This window comes from Sminthopsis crassicaudata, chromosome 2, assembly GCF_048593235.1.
Source record: "Sminthopsis crassicaudata isolate SCR6 chromosome 2, ASM4859323v1, whole genome shotgun sequence".
Classification (NCBI taxonomy): Eukaryota; Metazoa; Chordata; class Mammalia; order Dasyuromorphia; family Dasyuridae; genus Sminthopsis; species Sminthopsis crassicaudata.
Window position 1 is genome coordinate 61,186,309 of NC_133618.1, and position 27,083 is coordinate 61,213,391.

Here is a 27,083-nt window from a genome sequence, read left to right on the forward strand (position 1 = left end):
TATGGGCATCTTGAAACAGGAATCCAAAATCAAAAAGATCTCTATTCTCCTTAGCTTTAGACAATGTTGGCCTTAACACAGAGACAGAGCATTGAATAATCTCCACCAATGAAGAAAATTTATTAAATTCTTTAAAAATATATATAATATATTCTTTATATATATGTATAATATATAATAAATTCTTTATTAAATAATTCTTTAAAAATATAATAAATACAATAAAAAGAATACTCAAATAATTTTTCTCTCTTCCCCATCAAAAGAATAAAGCCTTTGTAACATATAAGCATCACAAAGCAAAATAGATGTCCATATTTTGCCATGTCCAAAAATATTATGTCTCATTTTGCAACTTGGGTCCATCACCTCAATGTCAGCAGGTAACTTACTTCATTATCAAATCTCTGTCCAGTCATCACATTGTTGAAATCCCTCAAGTATTTCAAAGTTGTTTTTCTTTATAATGTTGCTATTATTGAATACCTTATTCTCTAATTCTGTTGATTTCACTTTGCATCATTTCATATTTCCTAGAGTTCTACAAAACTGTCAATTTCCTCATTTCTTATAGTACAACAATATTCCATTTACATTCACATCTCACAAGTTGATCAGCTGCTTCTTAGTTGACAGGTAGGTACCTCTAGTTCTTTGCTACAAAAAGAGTTGCTATAAAATTGGGACTGTGTTCTAACTAAACTTTGGGATTCCAAATGTCTAGCACAGGACTTTGCATACAAGTGCATGCTTATTACGTGACTGTGCCAACTTGTGAAAAGTTCCTATTCGGAAATGTTTCAGGAGTGACGAATTGTATCAGATTGGTTTATTCTGAGTCAAAAGGCTGGGCTTCTGTCTTTGGAAAGAGCCCTTATTCTCTTAGGATAAAAGAATCAAAGATCGTCTAGAACGTGAACTTGGGTTTTTTTTTTTTGTTGTGGTTGTTTTTTTTTTTTTTTTTGCTGAGGCAGTTGGGGTTAAGTGACTTGCCCAGGGTCACACAGCTGGGCAGTGTTAAGCGTGTCCTGACACCTAACTGCCCGGAGCTTGCGTGGTTAAAAAAATTGATAACTATATTTCATTATACCCTCTCCCACCCAAGCCTCACCTCGGCCCCCATTATGTGAGGCAGGGACCGTTTTTTGCCTTTCCTTGTATCCCCAGGACTTACTTAGCACGTGCCTGGTTTGTATGGAAAGAGCTTAATAAATGTTTGTTGACTTGATTCTCCTACGCAATGCTCTGCATTTTATTTTATGCATTTAAAAACAGTGCTCTTCATAATCAACAAGCATTTAGTAAGAGCTTGTAAAGGAATCAATATTCTTCACAGACTGCCGAAGGGATCCGTAACGTAATTACGTTTGAAAACGTCAGATCTAGTTCAGCCCAGAAAGACGGAGGTGAGGGGCGGGGCTGTAGCGGAATTAGGGTCCTAAATGTGTTCCTTTAATTCTCCGTCTTTGGGTTTTTCTCCTGAATTTACATAACCAGGTGTTTTGAAGCTAAGCATCTCGCGTGTCTTTTAGGTGGAAAAACAAAACAAAACCAACTATAGAGCTTTGGGCGGCAGGCAAGTCCGAGCTAGATTTTTCTCCAGCTGATGAGATTGGGAGGTGCGGCTTTAAGAGCCCGCCTCTCGGCCGGCGGGCCGCTGCCATTCGAGGGCTGGGTCCTTTGCAGCATCCGCCGCCAGCCCCTCGCAGGAAGCCAAGCCGGCGTCAGGAGACTGTTGCGGAAGCACCGAAGGCCGGCGGCTCGTCTACGCGGTGCTGGCCGCACTGCCAGGGCTCCATGGTGCCAGTGCGCGCGTGGGTCCGGTTGCTGCTGAGGCCCCCCTGCCCCGGGTTGGGGCTGCAGCCCCGCGGACCCGGCCTAGCACCTGCACCGGGCGGCGGAAGGCCCCGCCCCCTGGCCTCTCCGGTCCGGCATCTGCACCTCCGCCCCCCGGGGCTGACAATGGCTTCGGGCTCCGAGGGGCAGCTGCAGCCCGCTCCGTCCAGTGGTTGGCCCATGGGTAAACCCCCTGTTTGTTTTGCTCTTTGTAACCTTCCCCCCCCCCCCCTTCTGCGCTAAGGAAGACCCCAGGCTTTCTCTGCTTTGTGGATTTGAGCTGGAAAGGGCCCTTAGAACACATTGTCAGAACATAGAATGGTACAGAGCTGAAGGAACTTGGAAATGAGCGCGCAGTGAGCAGGATTAGAGTGTCACAGATATAAGAGACGTTAAAACATAGAATATTAGAGATGTAGGAACCTGGAAACGCCATTGTTATAAGCCGTTACACCGGGAGAGTATCAGGTATAAGAGACGTCAGAATATAGAACGTTAGCGCTGGGAGAAACTGTAGAACATGCCTTGTTGGAGCTGAGAGGGCCCTTAAAACTCGGGCAGAAGGCCTCTGAAAATACAATGTTAGAACTTGGAATGTTGGAGCTGTAAAAATACTGGAAGCGAGGCTTGTTAGAGCTGAAAGGGCCTTTGGTACATTGATGTAGTACACAGATAGATGTGAAAGGACATTGGAATACACACCGGCAGAAAATCGAATGTTCGTGTTATAAGAAACGCTGAGTGGGAGCATAGAGTACCAGAGCCCTAGAATGAAAGCCCGACACGTCTAGTTTCAGACAAGTCATTTAACCTGGGCTAGTTTGTAGAAACCTACTTCAGAGCGCTTTTATTTGGACGAGAAGAAGTAATATAGAAAGGGATGTGATCTGTGATGTGGGGTTTGGCACCAGATGATGGGAGGTACCTAAAGCTGGAGTACGGTCAGGTGAAGAATTCACAATGGCCATTGTCTTTGGCGAAAAGTGGATTTTATTGGGAATAGGTTATGGACAAAAGGAAGGGATACAACGGACACCGGGAATAATAAATAGGAAATAGAGTGGAAGAGCATATGAAAGACAAGCTCCTCGGTGGAAGGTACAATTACCCAGTAGAAAGGGAGCACCCCAGGAGGGGGGGTGTATCTTTAGCTGGCAGGCTAAATCCTGAAAGGGGCTTAGCACCCTAAAAGAGCTGTAAGGGGGAAAAGTTAGGGGAGATACCGCAAAGCGGAATGGAAAAACCACTGCTAAAGTAAGACTAATTGAAGTGGGCTAAGTTCCAAAAGGATTTAGCAAAGAACCAGGAGCAAGAAGAAAAATTTATAGAAGTTATAGAGACCAGAACTTTGTTATTTATTTACTAATTTTATGGCTTACAGGTGGGTTTGAAGGGTAATCTATTCATTATTATCTCAGGTACTTGGTTATCACGGACCACCGCCTTGTTTAGCTGACTGTCAGCAATGTTTGTAGGACTATACTATAGTTTTCCTAAAGCCAGGAGATTTTAGAATCATTGACAGACAGATTATAAGAACAATAGAACTCTAAGGTCAGGGGGCCTCAGGATTATTGCTATATTTAGCCTAGAAGCGGTACCCCATCAGAAAGTGCTTCACAAATCTTAAAGCACTATGAAAATAGTATCCATTAGTATTGTGTTGAATGTAGAATGTTAGTGTTGCAAGGAACCTTAGGGACTGTGCAGTCCTCTCTTCCTGTTTTTATTGATGGTGATAGGAGGCTGAGGTTTTATGATTTGTGTATAATTACATAGATAAGAAGAAAGAAATATGCATTTATATAGTGTTTATGTGCCAGGTGCTCTGATAAGTTTACAAATATTATTTCATTTGACTCTTAGAACAATTCTGGGAAGTAGATGCATTTATAATTCCTATATTACAGTTGAAGAAACTGAGGCAAGCAGAGGTCAAGTTATTTTCCCAGAATCACACAATTAATAAGTGTCTGATGCCCAACATAGAACCCATTTCCTGTTGTATCTAGGCCAAATTATTTAGATTATAGTTGTTCCATTGATCAGGATGCACCCTTTTGAGTGTATATAGCCATCTTTCCTTGTCTTTTTATCCTCCTCAATTCTTGTCCATGCCTTCTCTAAATATTTCAGAATTTATTAGATATACTTGATGCCTTCTCCTGTTTTTGTTATCTTCTAACTGTAAAGCTGACTGTACAGATGACAAAATGTGGTTGAGTTTTCCAAAGTTCCAAGTGGTAAAGTTGGGGGCTGGAAGCCCAATTACCTGATTTTTGTCCCAGTGCCCTTTTGAATATACTCAGTAGTCACAAAGATGACTTTCCTATGTTAAACAAATTTGACTTTGGTTTAAAATGAATACTGTGTGGTACAAATAACACTATATTTTAGAGTGTGACTGCTGAGCTTGAGTCCCAGCTCTTTTATATGCTATTTGTATTATTTTGGCTAAGTTATTTTTCCTTTCTGAGCCTCGCTTTCCCCATCTATAAAATGGGGATAATAATAATAATAATAATAACTTTTATCTACTTAGTCTTTTATGATCAAATGATGTGAAGTATGTAAAGCTTTTTGTAAAAATTAAAATCACCATATAAATATAAGAATAATTACTTTTTTTTTCTATTCTCCACTCAAAAGTTCACTTATTGAATTGGGTGAAGGTGTGCCAGGCACTGTAGTAAGTAAGCACTTTCCAGATACTATCTAATTTGAAGAGAAGAGTAATATAGCTTGAATATATATATATAGTTTTGTATTTCCAGTGCCTAGAATGGATCCTTGCACACAGTAGGTACTTATTAAATGTTTATTGAATGGTAAAACTCTCTTTAGTTTGTTTATATTTTTTAAAAGCTTTTTGGATGTCTTATATTTTTTGCAGCCTAGTTATTTCCTAATACAAAGCCTCCATTGAACTCTCCTTTGTACTTTAGAAAAATAGCTAAGCAAAATTAACCTAAAAAAAGAAAATTGATAATGACATTCTATATCCATGATTCTCAGCCTCTAAGTGGGGAGAGAAGAGGGGATTTTGGTCTCATATAGTCTAACACTTTCATTTTATTTGTGAAGAAAATGAGGTTGAGGGGGATCAAATGACTTGATCAACACACAGTAAGTTAGTAGATCCAAGATTTGAGATCTGGGACTCTAAATCACGGTTATTTCCATGAAGCTGTATTTCATGGTCCAGTATTCCTGGAGCAAGATGGATTGTAATTAATCACCATTTGGCAGTCTTTTAGGATTATTTCCACGCTTCTCTTTCTTTTGAAGCATTTTTTTGTTTTTTTGCTTCAGTCACTGGTCTGTTTAAATTCTGGCTTCAAAAGTTTTCTGTGGGTCAGGGAGTCTTCAGAAGTAACCTTTCCTCCTGAGCTGTAAAGCAGTGCAAAGTGCTTGGTGGTATAGTACTTAGAATGCCAGCCTCAGACATTTCTTAGCTGTGTGACCCAGGTCAAGTCACTTTACCCTGTTTGCCTCAGTTTCCTCATCTGTAAAATGAGCTGGAAAAGGAAATGGCAAATCACTGTTATCTCTGCCCAGAAAACCTCAAATGGGGTGACAGAGTCAAACAAAAACAAGAAGGCCATGCTGGAACATGGAAGGCTATGTATAGTTTTACATATTTTTTCCAAGATTTTGATACAGGAAGTGAATTTTATTATTATTACTTTCATAATTTGTTGTTGTCATGTCCAACTCTCTGCAACCCCAAGGACCATGGCATTGTAGGCCTTCTATCCTCCACTTTCAAAGTCTAATATTTCAATAATACATGATAATAATGGTTCATGCTGACTTATGAAGATCTTTGCAACTTGCAGAGCATTTTCCTGATGGCAAATATTATACTCATTTTTCAGATTAAGAAATTGAGATCCACAAGTGTTAAAGGGCTTGCTCACAGTCACATAGGCTGATTTAGTCCCTAATCTTTTGACTTCCAGCCCAAAATTCTTTAGGATAATTCCATTGCATTTTAAAGTTTATAAAACATTCTCCTTGGCTTTAGCAATTGTTGGTTTTTGTTTTGTTTTGTTTTGTTTTGTTTGTTTTTTTTTTTTGTGAGGGAGGGCACACATTTTTACAAATTTTACTATGAGGAAACAGTGACTCTGAGAGGTTCTAAGTGATTCAATTGCATTCATAGTCTTATGACTTAAAAATTCTCATGTTCTTTTTTGTGTTGTTCAGTTATTTCAGTCTCCATTTCAATTCAGTCATTTATTAACCCATTAGGGATTTTCTTGGCAAAAGTACTAGAATGGTTTGCTATTTCCTTCTCTAACTCATTTTATAGATAAGAAAATTGAGACAAACATGGGTTAAGTGGCTTGCCCAGGGTCACACAGCCTGTAAGTGTTTGAGGCTGAATTTGAACTCAGGTTCTCCTGAATCCAGTACCAGTGCTCTATCCACTGCATCACTTAGCTATCTCATTTCTGTAGACTTCATGAAATAATAGGATAAACCCCAATATAGTGATATTTAGTCTCCTTGAAATAACTATTTCAATAATGGCCTCTTTTTTTTTTTTCTTTTTTAGATAAGCATGAGAAAAATGAAAGGGACCGAAAGTCAGTGGTAAGTACTTATTTATATGCATACCTTCTATTGTGGGTCTGTGTTTTATCTTGAGATTTTTACGACTGTAATTCAGGGTAACATACATTTATTACTCGCCTACTGTGAAGAAGAGATGTAGAGATACAAACAAGAAAGGCTTTGCCATCTAGGACTTTGTAATTGTATTGAAGGAAATACAAAGTAAACACTGAGAAGTAAATCCTAGAGAATTTAAGGAGGGGGAGAACTTTAATGAAGGCAGAGGTTGGGTAGGAATTGGGGGGGGGTCAAACTTCCCTTAGGAAGCTCAGAGGTATTCTCAAAGGTGGTGGTGAACAGAGAATACATTCCAAACGGGAGACCATGCAAGGAGAAGTGGACTGTTTGAGTCAATTTGTCTGGAGCATAATAATGTGAAATAAGCTTAGAAATGTGGATAGAAACCAGATTGTCCAAGTTTAAATGTCATACTGATGAAAATGATTATAAAATATTTGATGAAACACGAGATTTACTTTTTAAGACTTTGTGGAATTGACATCTTGTATTAGAGGAAGTTGATTAGAACAGAGTTAGATTTGAATTTAGGAAGTCCAGAGGTCAGATCTTCTCTCTAAAACTTACTAGGGAGGGAGCTAGGTGATATAATAGATAGAGTGGGGAGGACCTGAATTCAAATTCAGCCTTTTATACTTTGTAGTTGTATGACACTTGGCAGATCACAACTCTGATTTCCTCAAAAAAAAAAAAAGAGAATGAATCTTATTAACTATGTGGTTCTGGTCAAGTTAATTTGACCTAAGCCTCAATTTCCCCATTTGCCAAATGGGCATCTGCCTTACAGAATTGTGAGAATAGTGAGGTATTTGTAAAACACTTTGCTAACCTTATAGTGATACATAAATCCTAGCCAGGATTATTATTACCACTACTAATACCCTCATATTCTCACTTTTATAGCAGAGCTGCTTGGATACTTAAGAGTTATTTTTCACCTTTGTCTTTCTCAAAAGGCAGAAAGCACATAAAGGTGGGGAAGCAGTGCACTCTGGCAGTAGGCCTGGATCTACTGATAACAAACTGACATTGAGGCTTATCCAGAAAAATGAGGGGGTTGGACCAGAACTCTTTTAGCTTGAAATCTGTGATCTTCTAGGACCCTTATTCCTTTTTGAGCCCCAATTTCTTCATTTTCAAAAATGGAAGTCATAATCCTTTCATACTGTCTGCCTATCAGAGTTGTTTGAAAAAAATGTCTGTTACCTTAAGTCTTCTAGGTTGAGTCACATCAACAAGCATTTATTAAGTTCCTACTGTGTGCCAAATAATGAGATTAGCACTGGGATTGCATAGCAAGGCAAAGACAATCCTGATTTTAAGAATCTATAATTTAATGGAGGAAACAACATTCATATAACTAGATACAAACAAGAGAGAAATAGGATAAATTGGAGATAATCACAGAAGGGTAAAGAATTGCCCTCCCCCCTCTTCCCCCAAATTTGGAGACAATTAGGATTAAGTAACTTAACTAGGGTCTAAGACTTAGTGTCTGAGGCCAGATTTAAACTCGGATCCGCCTGAGGCTGGTGCTCTAGTGATTTCTCCATTTAAAAAAAAAACAACTAATTTAAATTTGAAGCAATTGGGATGATTAAGGGAGTCTGGTAAAGGTTTTTTGGTACAAGTAAGATTTTAGGAAGGACTTGTAGGAAACCAGGAGGCAGAAAGAGGGGGGGGGGGGGAAAGCATTTCTGGCCTGGGAGACAGCCAGTGAAAATGCAGTCAGGAAATGGAGTGTCTTGTGTAAAAAATGAGAAAGAGGGCAGTGTCATTCTTACTGTTACTATGGTACATGGAGGAGAGTAAAGTGGGAGAAGAAGGGAATGTGATAAAGTATGATAAAGAATGGAAGGTGATAAAGGGCTTTAAAATCTCTGGGAGTTATTAACAGTTAACATCAGCATCAGCATTATCATCCTATTTCTCTCCTAACTCTTTCCCAGGGGCATTCTGAGAATTTAAACCCATGAATAAATCAATGTAAATACAAACATCAGTTTGCTTATTATTATTAAAGTAACAGCAACTACCTCCCAGGGTTTTTGTTTGCTTATGTTTGTGAAAACAAATGCATTATTTGCTAACTAATCATTGCAATGACAGTACATTCATTGCATGATAGCTATTATTACTCCATTAAAGCCCTCGTGTAAGCCCCCCTCCCATTCTGACCCTGGGTGCAAGAAGGCTTCTCTAGCACAGCACTAGCTTGGGGCCAGCCTGCCATGTAGGAAAAGCTCCTGGATGGACTAGGTATATCTTTGATCTGAGGACCAGACTGTCTAAGTATGGGAAGGCTCATCACTAAAGGGCTGGCCACAAGTGGATGATTTTTAACATCAGCTCATAGGAATCTCCTAAGCATGAAAGGATTTCTCTCTGCTTCCATGGAAGGAATAGGAACACTGAGGAAAACAGGAATTCTTAAACTATTGAAGTTATAGTTGTTATTTATAGTAAGAGTTGACCCCATGGCTCTATTTCCCATCCATCCCCATAATGGTTTCTGGGTCTAATATCTAATAACAATTTATCTCTCATCAGATCTGTATCGAAGGTAATATCGCGAGTGGGAAAACAACATGCCTGGACTACTTTTCTAAGATGACCGACATTGAGGTATTCATACAGAAATATTGTGTAAAGTTGTATGAGAAGTATGAGATATAGCTGAGAGAGTCTAATGGGACGAGGCAATTGTGAAAGCATCATGGTTTTCCAAGGTCTAGTTAGGATCTAACATTCAAGGTCTTTCATAGAACTTTTCCAAAATAACCCTTCAAGCCCCATAAATGTGAACTGTTGTTGTCAGCATTATAATTAGTCAGTAAGCATTTATTAAGTACCCACTACCTGACAGGCACTGTGCCAAGCCTTGGGAATACAAAAAGAGACAAAAAACAACCCCTGCTTTCAAAGAGCTTTCAATCTAATGGTGGAGACAACAAGAAAACTAATGTGTACAAACCATTTATACAGGATTAAGACAAAATAATTAACAAATTAAAGGTATTAGATTCAAGAGAACTTGGGAAAGGTTTCCTGTAGAAGAAGGGATTTTAGTTGGGGCTAAATCGTGTTATTTTATCATTATTATTTTGTTGTTATTTTCTCATTTTTATTATGTTCAAAGGTTCAGATAGAAATATGTCTTGGGATAAGTCTCTGATATTTTAAAAATATTTAATGTTCTATGGACTGTTCCATAGATGGATAAAATTTCTTTTTGTAATCAACCACAAGCATTAAAACAGGAATTCATCCTCTGTAGGTTTGCTGAAATAATCTTTAGTCCAACAGCAGACAAGGCAACAGGGATGAAAGCTGCTTTGTCCCGTTCCTAGATCTTTTCTGCTAGGTCTCTGTCTTGAAGGCTTTTATTATTATTATAATCATCATTGAAATCTTGAGACATTCTGCATTCTACTCAAACTATGTTGCTTCCTGTCCCCATTCTTATCTCACTCTCTCCTGCCTCTTGGTTTTTGTTTGTACCTTTTTCTCAAAGCCTGGATTAGGCTTTCCTCCATCTCCACCTGTTGGTTTCCCTCCTTTTCTTTGAGGCTCCACTTCAGTGGCACCTGTTCTGTGAAGCCTTCCTGGATCCTTTCCCCATTCTCCACAGGTGAATGTAACTTCTCCGTCCTCAGATTTCTAATAGCACTTTGTTTAAATCAGGAGTTCTTAATTTTGGGTCCATGGATCCCCAAAGTGTTTGTGTGTAGATTTCTGTCACCTTGGAAAGAAAAACATGACATAATAATAACCAGAATTTATGTAGCATTTTAAAGTTTTGCAAAGTGCTTATTAATATTAACCTCACCAGATCCTTACAACAATCCTAGGAGGTAGGTGGTGTCATTTTAATAACAATAATTATAATAACTAATGTTTCTCTATATTTTACTGTGTAAATATAGATTATTTATAAATCATGTGGTATGTATCACTACATGGCTTACATGTTTATATAAATTATATAGGAAATATTTACTTGTGTATAGAAACTATTATAAGTATATAGTATATATAACTATATAGTATGTATAACTACTATGGTTTATATAAGTTATTTAGGACATGTTTATAGAAACTATATAGAACCACATAGTAAACTATGTAGTACATGTAACTACATAGTTTATATAAATTATATAGGAAATATTTACATGTTTATAAATATTATATAGTAAACTATATTGTATATAAAACTATATAGTATGTATAACTACTATGGTTTATATAAATTATTTAGGATGTGTTTATAGAAACTATACAGAACTATATAGTAAACTTTGAGGTACATATAACTATATAGTTTACATGTTAATATAAACTATATAGGAAATATTTACATGTTTATAGATACTATATAGTTATATATACTACATAGTTTACTATATAGTATGTATAATCACTTAATTTATATAAATTATATAGGACATTTTACATGTTTATAGAAACTATATAATAAACTATGTAGTATGTATAACTACATAGTTTATATAAATTATTTAGGACATATTTACACATTTGTAGAAACTATATAGAACTATATAGTATATATGTTTATATAAATTATATAGGCAATATTTACATGTTTATAGAAACTATATAGTAAACTGTTGAGGTGTGAGAAATGAGGGTTGAGAGGTCTCCTGACAACAATGGGGTCCCCTAGCCAGTCCGCAGACTTTGCAAAAGAATTTGCAAACCCCAGTGAATGAAGGTGTGAGATTTGTGGCAAAAAGTGGGTTTATTACACTAAGAAAACAGCCTTCTTAGTAGGCAAAATCCTGTTTGGATTATTTGCAAAGGTTTGGGCATACAACATTTGATTTTATTTGGGTTTTTTTGTCCCAGAGCTGGGGACCTTTCAATAGAAGATGGTGATTATGCCCCTCAGGAGGAGGTTACTTATCTGGGAGTTTCTCCTATAAACAGGAGGGTGGAGCCCTTCCCCAAGGCCGGGAGGGGTTTTGATTCAGAGCCTTTACAACCCTTCACCTCAAAGATCAGGGGGGACAGTTTATATCAAAACTATACACACACACACACACACACACACACACACACACATATAAATTATATAGGATGTTTACATGTTTATTGAAATTATAGTAAACTATGTAATATATATAACTAGTTTATATGTTTTACTATATGTACTATGCTGAGTGTTTTACAATTATTATCTTATTTGATCTTCACAACATTCTTGGGAGACAGGTGCTATTTATCATCCCCATTTTTACAATTGGGGAAACTAAGGCAAATGGTAGTGAAGTGACTAGCATTCTTTAAAGACTTCAGTGGCTCTGTGATTTCTTCAAAATGGATGCTTTTCTTCCCCAGCATAAAATAAATTCCCTCCACACTCTCATCTAGTGGGATTATAGAACAGTAGAGCTGGAAGAATTTTAGATATCAATTCACTAGCCCCCACACCTTTACTTTGCAAATGAGGGAAACAGACCTAGAAGAAGAAAGTTATAGCCCAGAGTTACACAGATGGTATGTAGAAGAGTTTAGATCCTGAGCTCTATCCATCCTCCTCCCTCCCAACTGGACAACATTATACCTTGTAAAACCCTGATGATGGCCTCCATAAGCCTCAAAGAAGAGGATTCTCTGGCTCTGCTTTGTGAATATAACAGTAAATGTGATTTTTTTTCTGGGGCTGTGGGCTGAGAAGCTGAAGTGTGTAGGGAATAGAGAGCCAGCTTCAGCATCAGAAAACACTGAGTTCAAGTGAGGATAGACCCCTCTGACCCACAATGCAGTTAATCCTTTAAGGCTCCAGTCTACTAGTGAATTGCTCTTTTGTGTCAGAGGAATTCTCTCTATGGATGAAATTACTGCTCCATAACTTCATCCTCTCCAAAAAAAATCCCCAAACTATTGAAAAACAAGGATGCTTAATCTCTGCTCTCACTTAACTTCTTGCTTTGCTTGAGGAGTTTGTAGGATCGCAGACGTAGAACTGGCAGGGATCTCAAAAGCCAATGAGTCAAACCTCCTCATTTTACAGATAATAGCTAACATCTCTGTGTGCTTTAAGATTTGCAGAATACTTTATAAAATTTTTCTTTTTTTTATACTCATGGACATTTCTGGGAGGCAGGGTTATCTTTTCCACATCATGACATGACCATCTTGATTTTGATATATCGTGGGTTGGCATAAGAAATTAAATGGGAAGTTTTTCGGAGTTTTGTGGAAGCCACAGATGATACTTGAAGGCCTGCTGATGACATATAAAAAATTTAAAAACTCAGAAATGCATAAAATATATGCAGAGTTTTTTATAGTATCAACATATTTTATCTTTTAATACCATAAAAAGCAGTTTCTTTTTTAAAAGTTAAAATATGACCAAATACTTAATCTGAATTTTATAATAAGATATACTGTAAACAAAAGAAAAAGAAAAAAAATTCAGATTTCTTTTCTGGTACGAAGAGAGAGTCAAAACATTTGATGCAGATTTTTCACATCACAGAGGTGCAGTGTACCTAACCCCATATTATCTTCATTTTCCAAAGGCAGAAACAGACAAAACAGGGGCTTACTTTCTCAGGATCAGATAGCTTGTAAGTGTCTGAAGCCATATTTGAACTTGGGTTTTCCTGCCTCCAGGTTCAGCATACTATCCATTTTACCTCAGTAGTATTACTACAGATAAAGAAACTGAGACCCTTGAAAGCCAAGAGTAATATGTAATAGCCTCAGGGGCTGGTATTCAAACCCATGTTCCAGTACTCATCATCTTCCTGCTCTCCCTAGTTCTTCACTTTTAGTGTGAGGGACTCCACCAATCTTTCCAGTTATCCAGAGGAATTCAAACTCCCAGAGTTTGAATCCACACTCACCCTTCCTAGCTAATTTGTTAACTCATCTCATTTTGTCTTTTTTTTTTTTTTTTTTTTAAACTTTGAAAACATCCCTGGGTATATGTTTCCTGCTCCACTTACATGGCTGCTACCATAATTCAGCTTTTTATGTGCTACATGGATTATTCATGATGGGGCTCCCGCTTCCAGTCTCCCCCATCCTTCTATTCCAAGCATTTTCTCTGGTTGTCCCCCATGCCTAGAACGCTCCCCCTTCTCCCCTCTGAGTACTGACCTCTCTGACTTCCTTCAAGTCCTCCCTAAAATCCCATCTTCTACAAGCTTTGTAGCCCTTTCGATTCCAGTACCTTTCCTCTATTAATTATTTTCTATATAGCATATAGCTTGCTTTGATCATATTTGTCTGCATGCTGAGTCCCTTGTTAAATTGTAAACTCCTTGAGGGCAGGGGCCATTTACTTCTTTTTGTACACTCCCTGGCATATAGTAAGCCTTAATGAACAGATGCTTGTAGACTTTCTTTCCTTGCTACCTCCAGGACTTTCTACTCTATTCCAACCCTATTTGATAGACATTAGATAAATAAAAAGTGCTTTATTTATTCATTGTTCCCCAGGGGAAAGGAGCTAAGAAACCTGTTGCTAAAAATTGCTGCCAGCTACAGTTCAGCTAGTCAACTCTCCTTGTGCTAACAGGCCTACACTGAGACTAGAGCACAGTGAGAGGCAGAATTCTCTTGGGAGATATATTAATGGCAAAGCCTGAGGCCATTCCCAGAAATATTCCTGAGTATGACGAGAGTAACTGGTACTTTAAAAGGCACTGTACCCTAATGGGATAAATAGTCATTGACTCACAATATTTCTGATCTCAGTAGGTGTATGTCGTGCCCAGTAAAATACTAAAGGAGGAAAGGAAGAAAAACTTGAAGATGAATTCCATCCCCTTAGGGGAGGCATAATGGCAGCCTAATCATTCCCACTGCTATCTGTTGTGCTCTGGGCACAGCAAGTTTATAGTGGGAGGAGCTTGAATTATGACTTTACCACTTATTTTAGAACTTTGAACAAGTTAATGGGCTTCAATTTTCTAATTTGTAAAATTCATTAATGCATATATGTTCCAATGGTGGGTCAGGCACTGTGCTTGGCATTGGGCATACAAGAACAAAGGTACAGCTGTCCCAACTCTCAAGGAACTTACTGGAGGGGGGTGTGGAGTACAAATAAGTACACAAATAAGTCAATACAAAACATACAAAGTAAAGAAGAGCATGGAATAGTTTATTTGTTGGATCTATGGATAAGGGAAGAATTTAGGACCAAAGAAAATATAGAGGGCATTACAAAATATAAAATAGGTAATTTTCATTATGTAAAATAAAAAGATTTTGCAAAAAATGCCCAAATTAAAAGGAAAGCACAAAACTAGAGGGGAAATTTGCAATAAATATCTTGGATAAAGGCTTCATATCAAATCAATTCCCCAATTGATAAATGGTCAAAGGATATGAACAGGAAATTATTAAGGCAAAGCTATCCATAGTCATGAAAAATTGCTTCAGCAATCTCTTGATTTGATGGCATTTTCTCAGTTGTTATACATCTCAATTTACAGATTTCATTTGTTGATATTCCTTGCTTCCTGGATATTCTCTCCTCTCTGGGTTTCTCTGACACTGGTTTCTCCTAATTTTCCTACCTGTCGGTATTCCTTCTTTATCTTCTTTGTTGGATCACATCCATATCGTGCATCCTAACTATAGGTATGTCCTATGGTTCTGAGCTGGGCCTTCTTCTCTCAGTACATCTGTTTAATGGGTTTCATATAACTCAGAGATGTAGATATATCTATGCAATAGATATAGATGATAAATATAAATATACATTATATATATGTGAATATGTGTATGTGTATCTATATTTATATCTATAGGGAGATAGAGGTTTCTATCTCCATTACCCATCTTTCTACCATCTCCCTGTCATCTATATCTATTTGTCAGTGTATATATGTATGTATCTATAATTGCAGTCTCTCTTCTGAGCTTCAGTCTTGTCTCACCAATTGTCTATAGCACACTTCAAACTGGATTACCTGTTGGACATTTCAAATCAAAACCCATTGCCTATTAGACATTTCAAAATCTTAAACTCTGTGTATCTTAAACGGAACTCATCTTTTCCCCTAAGCCAAATTTCTTCCAAACTTCATTATTTCTACTGAAGGCGCCATTAACCTTTCAGCTTCCTTAGGTTTGTAGCTTCCCCTCTATATTTGACTCCACATTCCCCCTCACCATATATGTTCAGTTAATTGTCAAGTCTTTCTGTTTCTATTTCCATGACCTCCCTTGTATGTGAGTCCTTATGCCTACTCATACACATAGCTACCAGTTCAGTTCAGGACCTCGTTACCTCTCACCTCACCTGGATTACTAAATCAGCCTCTGGATTGGTCTCCCTGTCACAGCTATCTCACCACCATATCTCTTCTATACATTGTCAGATTTATTTTCTTTAAATATACATTTAATCCACCCCCCAGGTGGTTCCCTGTTGTCTCAAGGAAAAAATTTAAACTCCTCTATTTAGCCTTCATAATGTGATGAATAAAAACCCCAAGAGGCAGAGTTCCTGTGTAATTGATAATCAATTTATTAATTAGACTAGGTAATAATCAGTAAATTGATGATCAGTTTACTCTATAACCAAGGTTGTTAAGATTCTCCTTGAAATGCCTTAAATCAAATGTGTACCTTTTAAAAGGGAAATCCTCTGACAAGAGAAACTAAGTCAGCCCTAATTGGTGAAGATTTAATAAAGATGGGCTAAAAGTCTTCAGCTCTTCCTAGAGAGAATATGGCTTGATTATGAGACTCAGCAGCCTAAAGGCTTCTAAAGGGAAAACTATTTCCATCCAGACCTTTCTGGCTAATTTTTCCATGGATTGCAAGAAACTCTATGGGAGGGGATCAAGGAGAAGGGAGGGTTCTTCCCTCAAGCAAAGGCTTATCCAGAGTGGATTCTGTTTATGCTCTAATCTGAAATTAGATTTTCTGGTTAGGTAGGGAGCATGTGATGAGGAATAAAAGGATGTATCACAATTAATAATTAATTATTATTATAATAGTATAATATGAATTTTTCTCAATAACTGGCCCAAATTTATCTTTCTAGCTTAGTTGGATGGGCATTACTTCTCATAATGAGAAGACAGAACTGATTGGAAAAGACTCTGATATAGGGAAAGATTGAAGGCAAAAGGAGAAAGGGATGGCAGAGGATAAGATGGATAGATGGGATCATGGAAACATTTAACATGAACTTGAAGTCTATAGGATCATGATGAGACATTCCTGAATAACAAAAAAAACAAACCCAAAACAATATAGTGCCATAGGAATCTATTTCCATTTATTTGATGTAACTGATTCACATATTGGATAATTTATTGAATATGGAGAGTAAGGGAGTGTGAAGGATCAAAGATTACACTGAATTGTTGGATCTGAGACAGAAAAAAATTAGAAAGGGGGGGGAACTTTGGAGAGAGAAGATAATGAGTTCTGTTTTGTAAATGTTTTAGTTTAGATGTTTATACGGAGGCTAGTGGACAGTTATTGTTTGACATTCATTCTCAAAGAGAACCAGAGATGTGCAAAATGCTCCTCTTGTGTACTAAATTCAAGAGGGAAAGAGTAGGGCTTGGTCTCATGTCCTTTCTGATTCTTCCCAGCTGCAAATCTGTGTGTCTGTTATGTAGGATGGAATCTGAATTTAGTGATATATAATTGAAGGTAGAAATACTGTAGCAGGATATACAGGGTGTTCCAAAAATCTTCATGTGGTGTTTTTTTAAGCAAAGAAATCTATTTCTCCAAGTCACTAACAAAACTAGAATGAGAGAATGTGTCCATAGGACGACATAGACCAGACAATACAGGGTGAAAGAGCTGTCCCATCGAGAGTGAAGTTAGAGTCTCTCCCTGGAAATTCCCTGAAGTCTCTAGTGTGGTCAGCTGGGACATAGTGGAGATTGCCAATTCTGCCCATCGGGAGGAAGAATTATTGTCCTCCAGGACAATATAGGCTCCTTGAGGTCAGGCACTGTTTTGTTTATATCCCAGGATTTACGATGATAGTTCTTTGAATATCTAATGCATCGGCTGGCTGCTTGGTGAATGAAATGGTGTTAACTGACTTCATGGTTGTTGTCTATTTGTGTGGGGATCAGATGAACCCCTGCTAAGGTTTTAAACTCCTTGAGACCACTCTGTCTTGATTGGCTCCTAGCAAGAACAGGGCCCTCAGGGGATCCTTCCCAAGTGGATGTCTGCTCTTGTATGGCATAGATGGACAAACTGAAGATACAGAAGCCCAGAAAGACTGAATTTGGAAGAGCCTGGATTTGGCTACTCATTCTTTCTCTTCCCTTCTCTGGGTCTCAGTTCTTCCTCTTCCAAAATGAGGGGTTGAGTCCCTAAAGTCTCTACTGGCTCTAATATTCTTTGCTCTGGGTGTGAACATTTCTTGTACTAAAACCCATAGACTTTAATCAATGCACAAGCATATAATAAGTATATGCTTAATATATATTATTACATATATATAATATACTTAATATTCTGTCATGCCTTTTCCAGATCTGTGATTTTTTTTATTTTTATTTTTTGGTGATTCTTAATTTCTGTTTTTCATTTTCCAGGTTTTGACAGAACCCGTCCCTAAATGGAGAAATGTCCGTGGCCACAATCCTCTGGTGAGTGAACTGTGGGGAGCCTGCTAGCCTGGAGGCTGGAGCATCTCCGTCATAGTCATCTTTCATGGCTGTGCCTCAGGACACTATGAGATGTTTGAATGAAAATAACAGTGGAATCAGATAGAGGCTGCTGGGCACAATTCTACCCATGATTAATTTGGGAATGTCAGGGGTGAAGGGAAGGGCAGGAAGCAAAATAAGCTGCCCATTTTGAAAAACCACAGTTTCGTGTTTGCAGTTAGATGGCAGGTCAGTTTGAACACTGCACCTAGAATCTGACATCAGAGGTTAGATCTGGCTTCAGCTAGTTGTGTGATCCTGGGCAGGTCACGTAACCTTTCTCTGCTTCAATTGCCTTCTCTGTGAAATGGCAATAATAATAGTCAGTCTCCTTTGCAGGGTTGTTGTGAGGATAAAAGAGATCATATTTATTAAAAAAAACAAACAACTCCCCCAAACCCCAACAAAAGCCAATTACTTTGCAAAACTTTTGCAGCTGTTATTAGTTGCTTATTTAGAGATAATATGAATTAAAATCCATAACTGTTTTTTTGTTTTTTTTTTTTTTTTGTGGGGCATGGGGATGACGAAATTGGGATTAAGGGACTTGTTCAGGGTCATATAGCTAGTAAGTGTCAAATGTCTGAGGTTGAATTTGAACTCAGGTCCTCCTGTCTCCAGACTGATGCTTTACCTACTACGTCATCTAACTGCTCCCCAATCCATCTTTCTTTAATAGAGAATCATGGATTTTGTGGGGGATTTCTGGCCTGGAAAAGATGAAGTTCAAAACTCTAAGGCTTAGGTTTTTATTTTTTTTAAATGAAGAAGATTTTAACCTTTTTTTGTAAAACTTTGAGCAAGTTCAGTCATCTCTATGGACCTAGCCTTATCTGCACAGCAAGATGAAAAGATGGAACTAGTTAATCACTGTGATCTGGGCTGGCACTGACATGCTATGTTCTAACATCACTTTCAGCTTTGACAGTTTTTTCTTTAAATTTTTTTCAATGACCAAAAATCTTCCTTCTTTCCCTCCTTGCCTCCCCCCTCCCCATGGAGAACAAAAGAAAAACAAAAGAAGATTCCTGTTCTGATATTGCTCATGCCATTTTATTTTCTAAAAGCCCTTTGGGCTTGAACATTCTGTGTTCTGAAGTCCCTTATAGTTCAAATGTGCCTTGGAGCCCTTAAGGCCCTTCTAACTCCAATATTCTGTTTTTAAAAGTACCTTGTGGTTCTCAGGTTTTATATAGGATCCCATATAACTCTAGTATTCTTAAATCTCTTTTAGCTTTAAAATTCTCTGATCCTGTGGTTGGCTCTGACAGTTGGAGTTTCTGAGAGGGCATATGTAGAGGGAAAATTTTTCCAAGGAAGCCAGAACCAATCCTGCCTGTGTTGCCTTGGTGACAGGGAGCTAAAGAACTGGGGAATAGAGAGAGAGACAGAGACTTGCAGACTTTCTTCCTTTGGGCTTACTACCAGAAAACCATTGGATGGTTACTGGCTGGCAATTACAAAGGGAAGATTGTCTCCTAATTGAATTCACCAAGTCTTTCTCTGACCTCTGCCCTGTCTATTCCTTTCAGCCCAGATAGGTATTTCCTAGTCACTGAATAGTCTTGGTCCTGTGGGTTTGGGGAAAGGTTATTTTCATTTTCAGATCCTTCCCCACCTTGTTTTATATAATCAAGAATCATCATAGAAAATTTTACATGATGACTGTTGCTGTGCAATTAGAATTGTAGAATCAGAAGGGTCCTCAGGGATTGTCTAGTCTGACCCTCAACCCATTACAGAAATGTATTACTGCTTTCTAGCTGAGTGACCTGGGCTAGTCAATAAATTTGACTTTTGCCATCTGAAAATGGGAGTAACAAACATACTTTCTACTACTAGGTTCCTGAGTTGTCTTGGGAAAAATCTATTTTAAAACATAATAGAAATGTGGGCCTTTATTATTATTAAGTTAGGGCTTGAATAGTAATAGATACATGGATAGGTCTTGAGAGATCATTTGAAGTGAGATGTTCTTCACCTTGCTTGTATCCTAGACCCCTTTAGCAATATCTGAGAAAACCCACTGGCCCTTTCTCCATTTTAAAATGTATTAAAAGTATATTAAAGTATACTTGATAGAATGTACAAAGGAGACATTCAGATAACTTTTCCAGTTACCCCTTTTAGCTGGAGGGAATCAGGAAAGGCTTGATGAAGGAGGTGACTTGGTTTGAGCAAGAAGTTGAAGGAAAAGAAGGATTTCAATAGACAGAGATGAGAAAGGAGTATGTATCAGGCATGGAGGATAACAAGTGCAAATGCTTGAAGGTAGGACACAGTAAATTTATATAATAATAAATAGTCCAGTTTGGCAGGAATGGAGAGTGTGTGTGTATGTATGAATGTATGTTAGGGATAGATACATGAGGTAAAGTTGGAAAGATAGTTTAGAGTCATATTGTGCAAGGTTTTAAATTGTGTAGTTTGTATTTTATTCTAAAGGCAACAGAGAACTATAGATTTTTGAGCTAGGTTGTGTTATGGCTGAATGAACTCACATATTTGTCACACATTTGACTCCTTGAGCTTATAATTCCTGGAACCCTCTGTTTTTTTTTTTTTTTTTTTAATGTGAACCCACAGCTAGGTGGTATAGGGCTGGAGTTGGAATCCAAAAATCCTGAGTTCATATTCTGCCTCAGAGACTAGTTGTGTGAACCCGAGTAAATCAATTAACTCCTGTCATTTTCAGTTTCCTCATCCATAAAATGGAAATAATAGCACCCCCCTCACAAGACCATTATGAGGAGATCAAATAGGGTAAAACAGGTAACACACTTTGTAGAGTGTTTGCTATATAAATGTTGGCTATTATTGTCTATATAAGGCAACTTGCAAATCTTAAAGGATTATGTAAATATTAACTATTATTATTATTGTTGTTATTGTTAATAGCTATCCAACCCTAGCTCTCCCACCTTGTTTGTATGCAATTGGTTTAAAAAATTCTCTTTAATCAAAATGTATTCATTATATACAAGTACCTCAGGTAAAAGCAGTTCCCAAGATGATTAAACCTCCAGACAAAAAAAAATTAAAACAGTACTCCAGGAAGTTTCCATAGAAGTCAAGAGTTCACTGCTAGGGGCTTACAGTTGATTTTATACATCAGTCTTGTGCAGTTGATTTTAAAGGGGTATATGTAGGGAGAGAGGGAGTATACTTATGAACATCAGATCTAGGCGCACTGTACAGAATCTGGACCAAGAGTCAGGAAAATTCATTTTCCTCAATTCAAATCCAGCCTTAGACACTTCCTAGCTTTGTAACCCCGGGCTTATCACTTCCCCATTTGCCTCAGTTTCTTCATCTATAAAATGAGCTGGAGAAGGAAATGGTAAACCACTGTAGTATCTTTGCCAAGAAAACCCCAAATGGGGTTATGAAGTGACAGGACTGAACAATAACAGGAAGAGGATTCAAGTCTATTCCAGTATTTGGATCTGTTTGTTATAGATCTCCCCCAAAGAAGATCTTATCTTTTCTTTCACATGTGACAGTATGCCTATGTCTTCTGCTGCAGAATTCTCTGGATCTGGCTCTTCTCTTCCTATCACAGGAGTTCTCAAAGCATAGTCTACAGACCCCTGGAAATCCTTGGGATCCTTTTGGGGGCTTCTAGTTCAAAAATTATCATCATGCTATTACTAAGACATTAATTGTCTATTAAAATATTCCTTTGCCTGATTGCTTGTCTGTGTGAGGCTAGATTTTCTTTGCATGTTCCGACCAAAACAGCATATCACAACAGATTGAATGCAGAAGCAGTTTGAGGATCCAGCTGTCTTCCGTTAAAATAGATTGCAAGTAAATTTACAAAAATATGTAAAAAGAATATCAGTCTTCTCACCAAAGTTTTTGTTTTGGGAAGTATACTTGTTTTTCATTAAATAGCTAATTATATTAACATATATTGAGTTTATTATAATTTTTGATGAATACATTTTTATCAGTTTTAATTTCTTATATTAAGTATCAGTAGATTGTTGTTCAGTTACGTCCAACTCTTTATGATCCTAATGAGGGAAAGGAAAGGGGGAATCCTATTTCTCGGTGCATAGATAGTAAGATAATCCCATGAGGTGCAGTGTCCCCTGTAAATGAATTTACAGGCCCGAAAACCTAGATTGAAAAAGGTTTATTGTAGGAATTTGGAAGTAAAGCTCAGTTAGAAAGACACCAGGACCAGAGGTGGCTGCTGGGTGTGCAGGAACCCCTACATGGCTGGAAGGATACCATGTGTTGGCGGGGAGGGCTCCTGCAAAGAGAGCGCTCTGGCTCACCTCTTTTATACCTAGAAGATGATGGGTGGTACCCCCAAGTTCTTGGTGGGATTTTCAGTTAGCTCAGATCAGGTGAGGGCTGGGGAAGCTGAGCTGATAGTGGGGCTGGGCCTGGGTATTCAAAAGGGTGCTTTTGACCAGGATTTGTGAATCAAGGTCAGCCATGGGCAGTCAGAGAGGAATCTTAAAGGGACCTCAACCCCCATCAATCCTACTTGGAAAAGATACTAGAGTGGTTTGCTATTTTCTTCTCCAGTTTGTTTTATAGATGAGGAAATTGAGGCAAACAGTGTTAAGTGACTTGACCAGGATCACACAGCTAATAATTGTCTAAGGGTAGATTTGAACTCATGAACAAGAACTTCCTGATGCTCTCTCCGTATCACTTACACATACAACAGTTATTTAGGTGGATAGAAGGTAAAAGGGTAGGAGACCAAAAAGTTGGAGAACCACAGTTATTTTTGCCTCTCTCAGAAGAGGAAAGACTCATCTAAAGCCATGGGATGAGCTTTGGATTTGGAGTCAGGATATGGCTTTATTTTCCAGCTGTCTTCCTTGCTGGCTGTACGACTTTGGTGGACACATTTCTCCTATTTTAGTTTCCTTCTTTGTAAAATCTCAAGTGTGATTCTGTTCTGCCCTAAATTCTGGGGACTTGTCATTTTTTTTTTTTAAATCTGTAATATAATTGAAATCTTTGTCTCCCTTTCTATACTAGGGCTTGATGTATCAGGATGCCTCAAGATGGGGAATAACCTTTCAGACTTATGTGCAGCTTACTATGCTGGACCAGCACACCAAGCCTCAGGTGGGTTTCACATGCTTAATTTTCCCTCCGTCCCTCCTTTTTCTTTCTCTCCGTCCGTCCCTTCTCTTTCTTTGTTTCTTTTTTTTATTTTTTTCCCTGTAAATTTAAGTAGAACTCTTTAAGAATAAGCTATTTTAGGGAACTTTTATTTTCATTTTTTTTAAGCAGGAAGAAATTCTTACATATAGTTTATTGGGTTACACCAAAGTATAGTAGAAAATCTGCCCATTAGACTGGAAAGAAGATCTTAGTTCTAGTTCTGGCCCTATTAGCTATATGAAGCCAGGTCCTATCTTTTTTTGGGGGGGCCTCAGTTTCCTCATCTGAAAAATGAGAAAGTGGAGGAGGTGATTTCCTTTCCTACTTCTAGCTTTTCCCCTTATCTTAGAGTCCTTTCTATCTCTTCTACTGCTCAGCTCTGACATTTTCTGATCAAAGGAACTTTCCAGCTTTGACATTCTGTATTCTAAGATCCCCTTCAGCTCTGACTTTGTCTGTCTTTTGACCCTGTCCAAGAACATTATCCATGCTAAAGAATGAATGTGAATGATTCTTCCCATGGTTGGGTTAACTGCTCCTTTATAATAATTAATAGTTAGAGTAAGGTACAGGCTCATATATGTGTTCTTGGAAAATAAATCCTTTATTTGTTTTTGCAAATCTGAATTTAACTTTTCTCAAGTAATATTTTTAAAGTTCCAGGAAAGAGGAAGAGAAACTCAAGATAGTCCTTAGAGAAAGTAGAAGGAGGTGATTTCTCTGTCTTTCACATTCATTAATTAATATAGATAATGTTTTTGGAAGGGAAACGAGAAAGCTAGAAGTAGGAAAGGAAATCACCTCCTCCACTCTCTCTATGGAGTATGAATGGTGGTTTCCATTGAAGTCAATTCCTTCAACCATGAAAATGGAAATCCTTGGGAAATTCATTACCTCATTAACCACCATCTTGGGGAAATCTGACGATGAAGAGAAAATTACCACCTGGAGCCATGAGGGTGGAGACAGTCAGGGTCTTCCTCAGAGGTGTGAAAAGATCAAAGTTGATATTATCTCAAATTTCTACTATATTGTTTGTACAGTTTGTACACAGTAACAAACAATACTGTGACTGGTTTTATGATGTATTAATTTTATGATTGAATCTGCATCTGCATAAAGCTACTTTTCTATGTCTTTCAATTGAGTTCAGGAATTCAACTTTCCCTCTGAGTTAATTTAAAATTACAAGTTAACTTGTTACCATCCCCAAAAGATGTCTGTCCTTGCCTAACCTTGTGCAATTAGGGCAATTTTTATCTCTTCCAAGGAGACGAGTCTGGTAGTTCTGATTTCTTAGCACATATTACAAGAGGCAGGCAGATGTATCCCATAAAATAGTGAACATTTCTTAATTATTGGTGAGCCCTATGTGGGTGCTAGCCGGCTGATGCTGTCTACCCTATAGCCAATTTTATTGTCTTTCTCTTTCTATTCCTCCAAATAGTGTGAAGGCTAGTAAACACTTTGAGTTTGAGGTATTTGATCATTGTGAGGCCCTATTTATTAATTATTGCTAGTTTAATAAATTGATCGTGCTAGGATGATTGTCTCTCATTTTACATTAACTTTCAAATATAACAGTGGGACATACAGAATAGAGAATGAAGAGAAGTGGTTTCTATGTGTTTCATACTATTTGTCCACATCAAGTACAAACTAGCGAGCCACTTTTTTTTTTTTTTTTTCCTGTAGATTTCACCAGTGCGGATGATGGAGCGGTCAATTCACAGTGCCAAATATATTTTTGTAGAAAATTTGTATAAAAGGTATAGTTCTTGGTTTTCTGATTTTTAAAAATAACCATTGAATAATTTTTGTTAAAGTGTTTTCCCCCTTCATTCATTCAACAGATTTATTGAGTATCTATGGGATGTGTGGTGCTGACTATAATTTTCATCTAAAACAATTATTTGTCTTAGATACATTGGAAAGAGAACTGTTTTTATTATCAGAAGACCTGGGTTCAAACCCTAGCTGGGCTGTTTATTTGCTTGGGAGACTGTGGTCAAGTCAAAACCTGTATTTAAGTCAGAAGTGCTATGTTCCAACCCTTGTTCTGCTACTTTCTCACTCTGTCAACATAGAAACCCACTTCCTGACTCTGACCTTCACAGTCTTCATATGTAGAATTAAGGGTGATCTCTAACGCAAAGTTAATATGCTTTGGAAAGTCTGGTGGAACTTCTTTAACCTCAAAACCTAAGACAAGAGATGACAACGTTAAAGCCCTAGTGTTTTAACCCCAATACTTCCATGATAAAGAACTTTGACTGTAGAATCCTAAAACTTAGGTCCAAATCCCAGATTTTTCCACCTATCAAACCGGGGTGATCCTGGTTCAACAACATCTAGCTCCTGGACTTCTTTCCTTCTATGAAGCAAGAGGTTGAACTAGATAAGGGGTTCTTTACTTTTTTGGGGTCATGGATCAAAATTGGCAGTCTGGTAAAGCCTGTGGGCTTCTCAGATTCTATTTTAAATAATTGAAGGATTTGTTGAATTTAGTTAGAGGCCAGTATAAAGAAATATGGTATGAGTTTTGTTTTGTTTTGTTTTTTAAACCCATACAGTTTCATGGACTCCATGAAATCTTTCTATCCTTGGAAGGTCAGTCTCTGGTCCCCAAGTTAAGAACTCTTGAACTAGGTCACCTGTCAGAATCCTTCCAACTCTGAAATACTAGGATCCTATGAACTTTGAAAATACTTCCCTCATTTGGACCCATGGTTCCTCCTTTTTAAGATGAAACATTGAACTCGATAATCTTAAAGGTCCTCCTAATTATAATCCTCCATACTCGGAATCCTCTCCCTTCTCATCTCTGCTTCCTGGCTTTCTTGGTGCCTCGGCCAAGATTCCACCTTCTCCAGGAAATCTTTCCCATCGCCTCTTAATGCTAGTCATTGCCCTCTGAGATTCATTGCCCTGCATCTCTCTTACTAGTATCCATGATGTGTATATTCTCTCTCCCATTTGAATTGGAGCTCCTGGAAAGTAGTTATTTTGTTTCCATCTTTTTTGTATCCCCAGAACTTGGCATTTCTACCTGGCATGTAGTAAGTGCTTAATAAATAAATCCTTGTTGCCTGATTATAACCTGTTTTCATGGACCATGTGATTCCCTAAAATTGCTAATCAATTCTTGATGAAGAAAAGAGAGCCGGTGTTCAACTTAGATCATAGATTCTTTGATTTGTAGTCCCACCAAAGTCATTGAGACCCGCCCCAACCTGGAGCAAGAGCCCTTCAATGCCATCTATGATGGGCAGCTGCTTCCTTCCTACCTGAAGTTCTTACTGAAATCGGGGATCTTCATCTTCTTCCTCAGGAAGTTCATTCTACTGCTGAATAACTCTAGTGGATAGAAACTTCCTCCTTGGATCAAACCTCTTGAAGAGGAGACAGAGGAACAGAAAAGGACTTTAAAAGCAGGAACAAAGAGGAGGATTTACTTGTCTTGGTCTGTTTGACTTCAGAAGTTAGGATTAGGAGGAAATTTTAGTCCAGAAAATTTTGGCTGGATGTCAGGATGAACTTTCTAAGGTCTGGCTCCAAATGAGAACTTCTTGGCGGGATGGTGAGGGCCATCTTACTTTAGGCAAAGGCAAGTTAACCAATTTATCAGTTACCTCCTGGAGGATTGGATGAGGCTTGGGGGTGCGGGGAAGTCGGGAATGGGGTGGTGGGGTATGGTCTTCTCCAGGAAGCTCCTCCAAGCTTTCTTTCAACTCAGAATTTTTGATTTTCTGAAACAGTCTGTCACCCTGTAACTTCTAGTCACAGGGCCAC

At 37.9% G+C, this 27,083-nt stretch overlaps 1 protein-coding gene across 1 annotated transcript in view; it reads left to right on the top strand.

The window, feature by feature from the left end:
• The first annotated feature begins 1,524 nt into the window (after nt 1–1,524).
• Nucleotides 1,525–27,083, top strand: part of TK2 (thymidine kinase 2) — a 38,173-nt gene continuing 12,614 nt past the window's right edge. The window contains exons 1-6 of the mRNA XM_074286548.1: nt 1,525–2,020; nt 6,398–6,435; nt 9,025–9,099; nt 18,042–18,095; nt 23,163–23,252; nt 24,987–25,060. Coding sequence (XP_074142649.1) covers nt 1,798–2,020; nt 6,398–6,435; nt 9,025–9,099; nt 18,042–18,095; nt 23,163–23,252; nt 24,987–25,060 — 554 coding nt within the window. The 5' untranslated portion in view covers nt 1,525–1,797. The remainder of the gene's footprint in view (nt 2,021–6,397; nt 6,436–9,024; nt 9,100–18,041; nt 18,096–23,162; nt 23,253–24,986; nt 25,061–27,083) is intronic.